Here is an 11,439-nt window from a genome sequence, read left to right as displayed (position 1 = left end):
GAGAACCACCGAGACATGAAATAGTTATAAATCGGAGTAAAATGAATATGAAGTGAAAGTCTGAATTGAAATCTAAGCAAAATCAATCGAATACCACGAAACTGTTGTGAAATACTAGCAGTGAAACAAGACTTTTCCTTCTTATTTTTAGACGCTGTTTCATACAAAACGGCGCTAATACAATCCTTCCGGTACAATAGGTGGACAGTATCTAATAGTCGGATGCATCTGCCTTTTTCTTGTTATTTTTAGACGCACTTTGACAAAACGGCGCTAATACAATACTGCACAGGGGAGGACAGCAGTATACACCGCTTAAAAAAAATCCTTTATCGTCGCAGCTGGATTCGGCGTGCCGTCACCGATATTTCAGCCCTACACTGGGCCCACGCTACAGAAGTACACTGTACCGCAAGCCGTATCATAGTGACAAGCAAACCCCGCAAACGGGCCGTCTGATATCGTTCAGCCTGTCACGTGGACATGCATGCGGCGAGCTAAAACTCTGGGTGGGTCACACTGAAGTCTGCGTTCTACGACTAGAATTAATTGAAGACGTGTGTGACGCATCGCCCTGGAGCAGTCAGCGCTCCAATCCCAGTCAGATTTCGTGGCTCATAGCTGAAATTTTTGTGCGCCCGGCCGGCCGGCCTTGTGCCATTGTTCACACGTGGACAAGGGCCGGCAACTCTTCTTCTCTTTCTTTCCAAGGAGCGGCACCGTGGCAAAACTGAAACTCTGAACTTCTGAATTTACTGAAAACTGAACTTCAGTTCCAACAAAGGGCCGGCAGTAAGTTTTCTTCTTTCTCTCCAAGGAGCGGCACCGTGGCAGGCGGTGAACCGATCCGGGGTCCGGTGATTTCCGTTTTCCGGTCGATTCCACTGGTCATTATGCCCTTGGGCCAAGGGGCAGATCGAGTAAACCGATGGCGACGTGATTGGTTGAGGCATGCGGCGCAGAGATCACGCAGTCGACCTGAGGAAAGGATAGATACAAACATGGCAGGCGAACTGGACAGCAGCTTCGGTCCCTAGTCGGCCAGACCTGATTACCTGATGGATAGAATGGCCACCAGCGATAGCTGCGTGGCTGTCGACAATGCCGGCCGGGCGAGCGCGCGCCGTGTTTGCAAGATCCAAAGCTCCTGCGGTCCCGCCGATCTCCCCAAAAGGCATCTGGTGTATGCACGTACGCGGTACACGGCGCACGGCATCTCGGGACTGCACGAGCTCGTGATCTAGCTAGACACCGGCAACACGCCAACACGGGGCCTCCGTCGCGCGCGTGGGGCGGGAGGAACAGCCGCACAGGCGCGGCATGAACCCACACACACGTACGTCGCGTTCGCATCGCACGCGTGCACGTACGGGGCGGTTGCATGCACATGGGCGTTTGTGAGCCCCGGCCGGTCAAACGCGACTGCTCGAAGTGAATGCCCGAGTCGACTCGAGTGGTAGGCGTCCGTAGTAGTCCTAAATGCCATGCAGCCCCACGCGCGCACCCCGCTCTGTTCGATTTTGAATGGCGCTGTGTGTCCGGCTCCGGCCGGTGTCCATGGCCGCAGGCAACTTGGCCGTACGCACGGTGCCGGAATAAACCAGGCCAAGACGTTCTCCTGATGTTCGTGCTTGTATTTGACGCACAGGTTGCTGTTAGCATGTGTTAAAACCTCGCTTCGATGTTGTGCTAGCTAGCTACTAAGTTCATCATGGGCATCGCGAAAGGTTTGCATGCTGGACAAGGAAAGCGAGAGGTACGTTAGCCGAAGGTCGTTTGCACAGGTCATATCGCGAAGGTTTACACGTTTACAGTCTTACATCATAGCACCTAGCCACCTATCTCTGCTAGGTCGACGATTGCACCGAAAGCCAGAACGTAGCCGGCACAGCATTCTGTATGGGACAAACGCACACAGCAAAGCAGGTCCGATACATGTCTTTCTTCTTTATCATAGAAGTGACATGTTTTAAAATTTAGACTCCTCGACATGCAGTTGACTTCCTAGCATCAATCATCTGCGTCATTCTTGCCAATATAGCTGATTACTTACTTGGAAAAAACTTTCTTCGATGCGTTCAAAGCTGAAACTTCTTTATTTGCGACGCGTTCAATGTTGAGACTCGGGTCCCCTTTCTATAAAAATCTAGACTCTAAAGCCGAATAGTCCTCATCACGACGTGCGGCTGCCCGCTGCCGTCACCAAGTTCAGAATCTGAGTTCAGAGTTCCACACGTTGAGTTCTAAACTGAACCGTAAAGTATGTTTTGATCAGCCTAGTTTGCGCGGTTGCGCGCGCGTGCTCTGCATAATCAACATCAACATGCACATACTGGATGCATTAGGCCATCTCCAAAACCGACGCTAACATAGGCGCTTGGGGAATTAATTCCGGCAGCTTTGGTTGATTGGATCCCTATTCATGGGTTTGGGTATCGACTCTTGGCCAAGATCAGGCGCTTATGGTCAGTTTGATACAGCAGATACACCTGCATGAAGAGGATCTTGTGCGGACGTTTTCTTACTTGATCTCATATTTCCGTTCATAAGCCCATGCTCAAGCGACTAAGCATTGGAGATGCCTGATCAACTTTAGACGTACGTATATTTCAAAGTTTCATTTCTTGGCAGATACTCTTAGAAAACAAAGTAAATTGATACTCATTTCTGCGTATTTGAGTTTCATACTAGTCATAACTTCATTTGTCCTTTTGGTTTATAAAGTTGTGGTTTCAATTCGGGTTTGGAAATTTGTGATACGTTATATATACATGGTGTCTATTCCATAATTTCTTCCCAGAAATGTTCACGACTTTATGTGTTTTTCTGCGAATTAACAAGACACACCGTGACTATCATAGCAACTAGAACCGTTCGGGAAATAGTTCATCTGAGCGTAGCTAGACCGCGTGCCCAACATTTCTCTTATGTCTGATGTTTTATTTTGTTAGTTGTGCTGAATTTTGCAACCCGATTTTTTTCCTCCTCTTGTAGTATAAAACTTGCAGCTCTTTTTGCATTGCTATAGAAATATAGAGTACAAAAAACAGTTAATGCGGATATATTTGGATTAGCAATGCAAAAGCATCATTAGCGGGGATAGCTCAGTTGGGAGAGCGTCAGACTGAAGATCTGAAGGTCGCGTGTTCGATCCACGCTCACCGCATCAAATCCTTTTGTTTCAGGACTCTGCCAACATGGATGTAGTCCTCGGCCCAGGCCTTTTTATTCCATGTAAGAGTGATCCCTCGGCCCAGCCCAGAACGGCAACACCGCGGGCTGTCTGCTCTCCAAACGAGGCCACGGCTTCAAAAGTGTCCAATTAACGAAGCGTTCGTGACGGTTGGACGACGAAATCCAAAGGATGCCACTGCCACACCGAACTGTGTCTCAAACTGCCAGTACACGTGCCGTACCGCAGGCACCGCTCAGGCGTTCAGCAATCAGCGTTCCTTGGAGGAGCACATGCACGGAGAAGGCCGTATTCCGGGGCGGCGATGGCCCCTACGTCGTCGTTCCCCACATCGTTGGCGTTACGCCGAAGCAGTGCCCCGAGGCCTGCGCGTGGCTCTACCGGCGGCGGCCAGCGTGAATGGGACCGAGCAGCATAACTTGCGGATAGTGCCCGTGATGGCGCAGCGCGGAGAGCTCGTCGCTTATAACCTCGTCCGTCCCCGGCAGCACGGATTCTTGCTGAGCCTGGCGTGCGTCGCGGTCGATCTCGTAATCTCGTTAATCTGCTCCGCGGCGCGCTAGGCAAGTCGTGGTTCTGAGAGTCACCAGTGTGTCAACTGTTTGCCTGACAGCCTGTGGATTCGGCATGTGCAATTAGAATTCTCCATTTCTTCGGCACCGTCGAAACAGATGAACGCCTCTGAATTTGTGTTGTGGCTGTCTATGAACTGGTGGGCGTAATGTCAGAATATACTACTGCCTTTCTAAATATGGTTCTATGTTTAAAAAATGTCTAGATACATGTAATATTTCGACAAGTAATTCCGGCCGGAGGGAGTATTTCTTTTTTTTTCCGACGAGAAATCAGACAAACATCATCATTTTTCCAGATTAACTTCTGTTTGTCGTTAATATGGTTCTGTTTTCGTCGAGGAAAACACCAGACAATTGACAAACCACGTGAGCCGGTGAGCGTATGATCCTTTACCATTCAACTGATCCCCTCTCACTAACCAACTACGAGCATTTCATCTATTCAAGTGTGTGTTCTCCGCATATGGTATCCTGCTATCTGCAATGACGTTGACACTTCCAGTATAAGCTCTCAATGTACTTTTCCTCCAGTCTACACATGGTGGTGACGATGACGTACAGGCCCATTAATAGAAACCATACAGACCTGTAAAGCTGGGCCTTGACGAAATCTTGTCTTCCGAACCGGGCCGCTGCCCACTGGCCACCTTTTCAAACCGCCAAGCACGGTATTGCCAAGTCCCAACTGGTCCCGCTCGGCGGTTTCTCAAAAAAAAAAAAAAAAAAAAAAAAAAAAAAAAAACAACTGGTCCCGCTCGGCGACTTTGAGCCATGAGGGACCAAAGGTGAACTGCCAGCAAGCCACGGACGCCGCTTCCCAAAACCTGGCGACTCGGCAGACCGAAAGGCGGGCGCGCGCGCGGCTACCTGCGGCCGCCGAAGACGAAACCATATCATCGAGTCCTCGGCGGGCCACAGCTTCTGCATCATCGAACGCCCGGCAGACCGGCAACATGTACATGTATGTGGTCTGCACCCGCATGATACCACGAGTATCCGTTTCCTATACTATCTTCCAAAACGAGCTGCTGTACGCCTGTACCTGGGGCACCACCATGATGATTCTGCCTCGTCCCGATCGGATGCGTGCCTCAAAATCAGGGGGCGTTTCCCCGATTTTGCGTCAAGACCAAACAAGAAAACTTCCGCCTAGCGACCATGTGGGTACTACTAGCATCTAATGCATGGGCCCCTTGCACCGTGGTTGGATGCTTACGTGGGTCCCTTGAAGGGGCTACAGGATGCCACTTTTGCTACACCATCGTCATCTTTAGGGCTTCGGCACGGCTGGACGTAAAGGCTTGCCGGCCGGTCGTCTTCACGAATTCACCGTTGCCTCTCCTCCCCGTTTAACAAAGGGACACGCATCGGAAATGGCAGTGTAGTACTACTCTACTTCGAAAGGTGGTTGCATTCTTAATTTCTCGACTAGCCGTTCAGCTCATAATTTTGTTTGTATTTTTTTTGCCCTCGCACGTTGCGGCGACCTCACCACAATTTCGTTACACTCTTGAAGTTCGGCGATAAGAATTGCTCCCTCCGCTACTAAATATAAAATTTTATAACTTCAAATTTTAAAATTTACTCAAGTTTATAGAAAAATCTTCCGACATCTGTAATTCCAAATTAATTTGATTAAATCCAACATGATATATATTTTTATAGTATACTTATTTGATATTGTTGATCTTGATATATATTTTTCATAAACTTGAAGAAGTTTGACTTAAGTTGAAATTGAAAAATCTTATATTTAGGAACATAGGCAAACAAGCGTGTTGTATTACCGGAATTTGGCAAATGACGGACTGGTATGTCAAATCTCGTCAGCTTAAATGAATTTCAGAAACGTTGGCTGCGTTTTAAGTACCAAAAGGGCCGTTTATATGTGCGACTCCTTTCCAAAGCCTGTCCATAATATGAATAGTTGATGAGTTAGCAAATGTTATCTTTTTCTCATGTCTATTCGGCATAGTTTGACTATGACAATTTAGAACCACGGTTTAATTATTAGTAACTTGTATAGTTTTGAATGTACACCTATAAATTACACAAACTGGGCCATGCATTTAAGCGGGAACAGAGCTAGTGAACCGGGGGTTAAAAAAAGTTCAAATTTCGAAGCTATATTCGGCCGTTATAAGCAGTCCGGACTTGAACAGAACACGTACGCTCAGGTGATCCGCGTGCATGCAGTAATGTCACGAGTAATTGCAAATCTTGTCGACCGGCCGGTACCCGGGAAAAGAAATTTCACGATCGGCAATTAAGAATGACAGCTAAATTAATTTGTCAACTGCCACACTGATCATCATTTGTTCGGACAGGTTTGTACACCGGTAATTCGATTCTACTACAGTAGCATATGTTCGGACATGTTTGTATCGAGGGAAAATTGTTTTTGTCACATGATAAAAAAATTACCACCGCACAAAAAAGTTGCATTGAGAACAACTCAAAAAGATTATCTTTCCGCGCACAGCTTTTATGCTCTGTACGTATGTCTAAACACAATGCTTGTGTTTATAGTGGCTTTACTGGCTTACACTAAACGGGCGTCTGATGCAGTGCCGAGATCGGATATGTGATCCCTAGTCAATGGCCTGTCGCCCGATGGTTACTCTTTCTATGAGAACTTTTGCACTTTATATGGTGGCATGTTGCAAGCAATTTTAGCAAGAAGGATCTTGTAACGCCTAGCTTCACTTCTGACAGTTCTCTATGTTTTAAGACTGGCCCCAAAACCAACATGTTTTTCCAGCGCATTTTGTGTTCACTCATGCGTTCCGGGAGAAACTTTCCGGTCGGTCACCCATCCTCAAATTGCTCTCGCCCAAGAACGCTTAACTTTGATGTTTTTTTCGGATGGGTTCCTCAAAAAAAAAAAACCTTATTCTATCAATCTTATCAAGGCATAGACCAGTGTGTCACAAATCTAATTCCCATTTCCAGTGATAAACTTGTGTAGTTACGGCAAGCAAGCATTTGTTCACAACACATGCATGGTTTGCGTCCTCTGTTACCGGAAGAACGAAAGACAGTACGGTACTTCTCTAGCCGGGCATCGGTAGCTGTCACATAAAGTTCGATAAAAGGACATGGCTTTAGTTGCCCCTTCGATAGAATGACAGTCTTGCAACGTCACTGACAGCTTAGACTAAGATGACATGGTATTTTATCAAACTGTCATCGGTTACTGCGTTGAGAAATTTGCTAAAGCGTCAGGTATCCAGCTACTCATTGAACTTGGATTTCTGAACTAGTTCGAATAAATCACTCTAGATAGTTGACACATTAATATCAACGATTCCATAGAATATTTGCCAGTAATAATCACCAATTTCATTGGAAACATTGCTAATATTATTGGGGTTAACCCGAACCCAATGCCCCTGTTGGCAGGCTTGAACGAGTCAACAAACATTCCTATCACGGGAACGGCATATCGATGGCATTGAGTCAAACAATTTAACAGGTTAATCAAGTGGCATAGACACATCGTACAGAAATTGGATGACTACTTGACCTGTTATGTTAGGCCATCTAGGAAATCCTGACATAATCTAAGTCTCTATCCAACCATTGATGTAGAGGACAGAGGGTTGACAGAATATGTGACCCATGAACAGTAGAATCCTACGAGTCGAGCTCTTCTTCTCCGAGCTACCAAGTTGACGGAACAATTAAGCAAAAGACCATGCTACCACTGCCTACGTACTCACGCGCGACGGGGACACAAAACTCTAGGTCAAGGGGCGCGTGAGTAAAGATACTTTGAGATCTTCAAACGCGACGCACAAAGGGTGCGCAGGTACCACTCTCTGCAAATGTATGTCGCATCAAATCATATCGCATCAACTGTTTGCTTTCTTTCTACAGACTTTTCGAGAGATTAAAATGATCCCCCAGATTGGATAAATCTTCAACCAAGGACTCTTGGACTGTAGAGCATAAATTAACTAAGCTTTAACCTTGGACTGTACTGTATGATCGTGGCAGAACAGTAAGCCAAGCTTTTCTCACTCACTCCGGGGATTGAATTATTTCTATGTTTTCTCCATGTGAATTCGTTCTAGTGGTGCAAGTGATCGCACATCACATCACATCACTCTCGGTCATAGATGGCTTATCGCTGTCTGCGACCGTGGAAGCAAAATTGATACTCAAACGAAGAGACGAACACTTCAAATCTCTAGTATACATCTTCTTCCTCGTGCTGTACTGCTGTACTACAGCCGCGCATGACCAATTTAAAAACCAACGGCAGGACATAAAATTGATATTCTTACAAACTTGAAAAAAAAGAGATAACGCCAAGAAATAGTGGAGGTGTACTGCAACACTCTTTATCCACCCGTCCTATGATCCTATCACATCGGAGTCGCACCCCATTTCCATGCTGCGAAGGAGTAGTAGCACGCAAGAAACCGAAAGGAGCCCATGGCCGCGAACCCAAAGAAGAAACGTATTTTACAAACGTCTACATGTACATATAATCACGGTATTTACAGCTTAAAGAAGTGCATTTATCACACTGAAACACATGCGTGTTGTACACTTCTTCTCACGACGGGACATGTCTGCACTGCAGACTTGCAGCATCTAGCTTGCGGGCTGGGAGAAGGTGGCAGTGGCGTGGGGGTCGGAGAAGACGGCCTCCCAGACGTCGCCGAAGGCGCCGACGATGTCGCGGCGGTGTCGCTCGTCGTTGAGCGCGAGGAAACATCGCAGCAGGCGCTCGAGGCCGTCGGCGTCGTAGATGCGGCGGCCCACGACCATGTCCGCCATGGACCGCCTGAAGTCGGCCCGCGGGTCGTCCGAGCGCTTCACCACCGCGAAGCTCCCGGCCACCACCCCCACCGCACGCTGCTCATCCGCGGCCGCCAACACGGCGCCGGCAGAGCTCCCGCTCGCGCCAGACGAAGTAGTAGTCTCCGTCGCGGTCGAGACCATGCGGCGGCTGTACGAGGCCGGCTCATCCTCGTCATCTTCGTCGCTGCTGCTGAACCAGCCGCTGTCGCCGGAAGACAGGCTCAGGCTGAGGCTCGCCAGGGCCGTCGTCTTGCGGTGGAGCCGCCGGCGGCGGCGTTCTCGGCGAGAGCGGCGCAACCGGCGCCGCGCGTCGATCTTGAGGCGGGGCGAGGGCGTGTCTTCGTCGCCGTCGGTGGCGGCGGCCGCGGCGGCCTCGATGACGTGCCAGTGGGAGCTCTTGAGCCAGCGGTAGGCGGGGGAGCCGCGGGCGGGGGGGAGGTCGTCGGCGGCGTAGTCCGCGGCGCATCCTCTGGCGCCGCAGGTTTCCGGCGGCAGGGACGGGCGCCTGCTGCGAGGGAGGCCGCGCGGACAGCACGCGCCCGTGGGGGGCGGTGGCTGGTGGCGCTTGCCGAGGTGGGCGTGCGTTGTGGTCGTGGGGGTGACCACGGCGGCGGCCGAAGGTGAGCGGCAGGAATGGAAGAGGCGCTTCGCCATGGGTGGGGAGCGGCAGGAATGTGCAAGACGCGCGCGGAGCACAGTGCGGCCTGGCCAGGGCAGAGAGCCAGAGAAGGGTGGTGTGAATGACCGAAGCGGGGTTTGGGGGAGTTTATATCGGGAAAGAGTATATGTGTGTGATCCGAGGAAGGGCTGGGGCCTTGGGGGTTGAAGCCTTGAAGGAAGGAGGAGGACCTGGCCTGGGCGGGGAGGAATGGTTTTATTGGCGTAGAACTGAGTGGGAAGTGATCTGTGATAGCGACTGCGTTTGTGGAGTTTTATGTGGAATGAGATGATTTTTTATTTTAGTTGTCCAGCTTCTTCTTTGTAACAGAGTCAACCGAGTGGAAATATGAAGACTAAGCAGGACAGGGTGTCACCATCTGTTTATATGTTTGCCATTTGATATTTTACATCATGATTATCTCATTTAGTTGGACCACTTCTACATGTTTTGCCTTCTGGATAGCTGATTTTTGGTTTAATCTACAGCAACAATTTTTAACTCGCAGCTTGATTGGTGTCTTCCTTTTGACGGGCAAGACTTTCTTGCCGTCGTGCCTCGCTAATTATCATGCACCTAAGATAGGCCGCGGCGATCAATGATATGGCGCCCAAATTGAGGAATCGTCTCGCCAGGAGCGTAAGCTGTACAACTGATCCAAACATGCCCTAAAACTTACTCGGTAGATGCTGCAGCTGTTCCTCATTTCCACTGTCACCGTAGTATTTTCCGATGCATGTGATGCGTCCGGAGTTCCATGCTTCTTTTCAGCTGGATTCGTGCAACGGGAGCTTGCATTTCCAAGCACGTCATCGGTCGCCATCGCTTACCCACAACTAGTCCTGGTTCGGTCACGATAAACCACCGAGCAGCACAACTGACTGAATCGATTCACAAGGAGCAGGCTTTTTTGCGTGTGCCCAGCGAGAATATTTCTTTTCCCTTTCCGAAGCCTCCGGTTGTGCGGGGACTGCCAATGACCGATCGAGGACGAGCGTGCTACCATTATGATATCGTTCGTGATGGGTAATCGTATACGTTGCGGTCCCTTGCCTTGGACGCAGCTCACGAGTTACTCGCTTTCAATGAATTTATCATGGCACCTGCCAACTCCGCCTCGATCGATCGCCATGGTTTCCTCCAGCTTCGGCTGTCAGTCAACGGCTCTCAGGGCCGCCTCGTCAGCGAAATCGGAAGGATCCCTCCCTTGTCATTCAACTCTCATCTTCCACCGCAGTGCTACTAAATCTTGTCCAAAATCCTCTTCTTTCGAACCTGCACCGAAAACGCCCGAACCCGCGTAAAGCGCAGAAAACTCCACAGACAAGAAAAACAAAACAGAAACGATCCCGGGATCGATCATCGATGCACGAGTGCCATCGATCAGTGAAGGTGAAGGGTGGTCTGCACTACTCAGCAGCAACAAAGTCGTGTCCTACAGAGGGGGAGATCGCGTCCTGCAAGGCTGAGCCGTGGCGTCCTGTCGTGCGTACCCATGCCGTCGCCCGCACCGCCCCGCCGGCCCGCCCGTGCGTCCGTGCGCGTGATCACATCGATCGATCACGGCGACTGCTAAAAGCCAGAAACCGGGCAATAGGGTGCTTCCAGTAGTGAGCGAGCGCGCGCGTACGTGCGTGCGCGCGGCAGATGCATCCAGTGGCAGGGTGACTGACTGCTGTATGCTGCGTCTGCGTCGCCGCGTGCCGCGCAGTAGACCGTAGCGGGCGCTGCGAAGATGGATTTGATCGGAGCAGGTCAGCAGGTACCGCAGACTGGCAGCAGCGGCACCCGTGCGTGCGTGCGCGTGCGCGGATGTGCACGGAGGAAGAGGAGGACCTGTATCGGGGTGTTTGTCCGCTGCTGCTTGTCGCGTTCGACGGGATCACAGCGCGCGCGGCCGGCGGGGCGGGCTTGCTCCAAGTGGAGGGTTTCCGGGTGTCTCTGGACTCCCTGGGCGGGCTATGCTTCGTGATCGTTGTACACGCTGGGGAGACGAGGGTCGATCCAAGAGTTCTAAGATCGTATAGATTCCGTCCAGGCTGCGGCAGGAGAACCGCGGTGTCTTTGCGTGAACCTGGCGCGACTTTGGCAGGTGACGCGAGTACGAGTGCTCAGTTATCTCTTTGTTGTAGTGCGGAGCCTGCTCAATTTTTAAAGGTGAGATGAAATAGGATAATTAGATTGGTTTACGCTCTTGGTTC

General features: G+C 50.0%; 1 protein-coding gene and 1 non-coding gene across 2 annotated transcripts; one reads left to right on the top strand and one right to left on the bottom strand.

Moving 5' to 3' along the window:
- Window positions 1-3,093: 3,093 nt before the first annotated feature.
- TRNAF-GAA lies at window positions 3,094-3,166 on the top strand. Its single transcript has one exon. It is a non-coding gene; the product is annotated as a tRNA-Phe (tRNA).
- Window positions 3,167-8,030: 4,864 nt separating this feature from the next.
- LOC100839064 (transcription repressor OFP7) lies at window positions 8,031-9,534 on the bottom strand. Its single transcript, XM_003561897.4, has one exon. The coding sequence runs from the start codon at window positions 9,232-9,234 to the stop codon at window positions 8,371-8,373; it is 864 nt and encodes a 287-aa protein (XP_003561945.1). The 5' UTR covers window positions 9,235-9,534; the 3' UTR covers window positions 8,031-8,370.
- Between the last annotated feature and the right edge of the window lie 1,905 nt (window positions 9,535-11,439).

The sequence above is a fragment of the Brachypodium distachyon genome, chromosome 1 (genome assembly GCF_000005505.3).
Source record: "Brachypodium distachyon strain Bd21 chromosome 1, Brachypodium_distachyon_v3.0, whole genome shotgun sequence".
Classification (NCBI taxonomy): Eukaryota; Viridiplantae; Streptophyta; class Magnoliopsida; order Poales; family Poaceae; genus Brachypodium; species Brachypodium distachyon.
The sequence above is the reverse complement of the archived record's forward strand: the minus strand, read 5'-3'. Positions and strand labels throughout refer to the sequence as shown.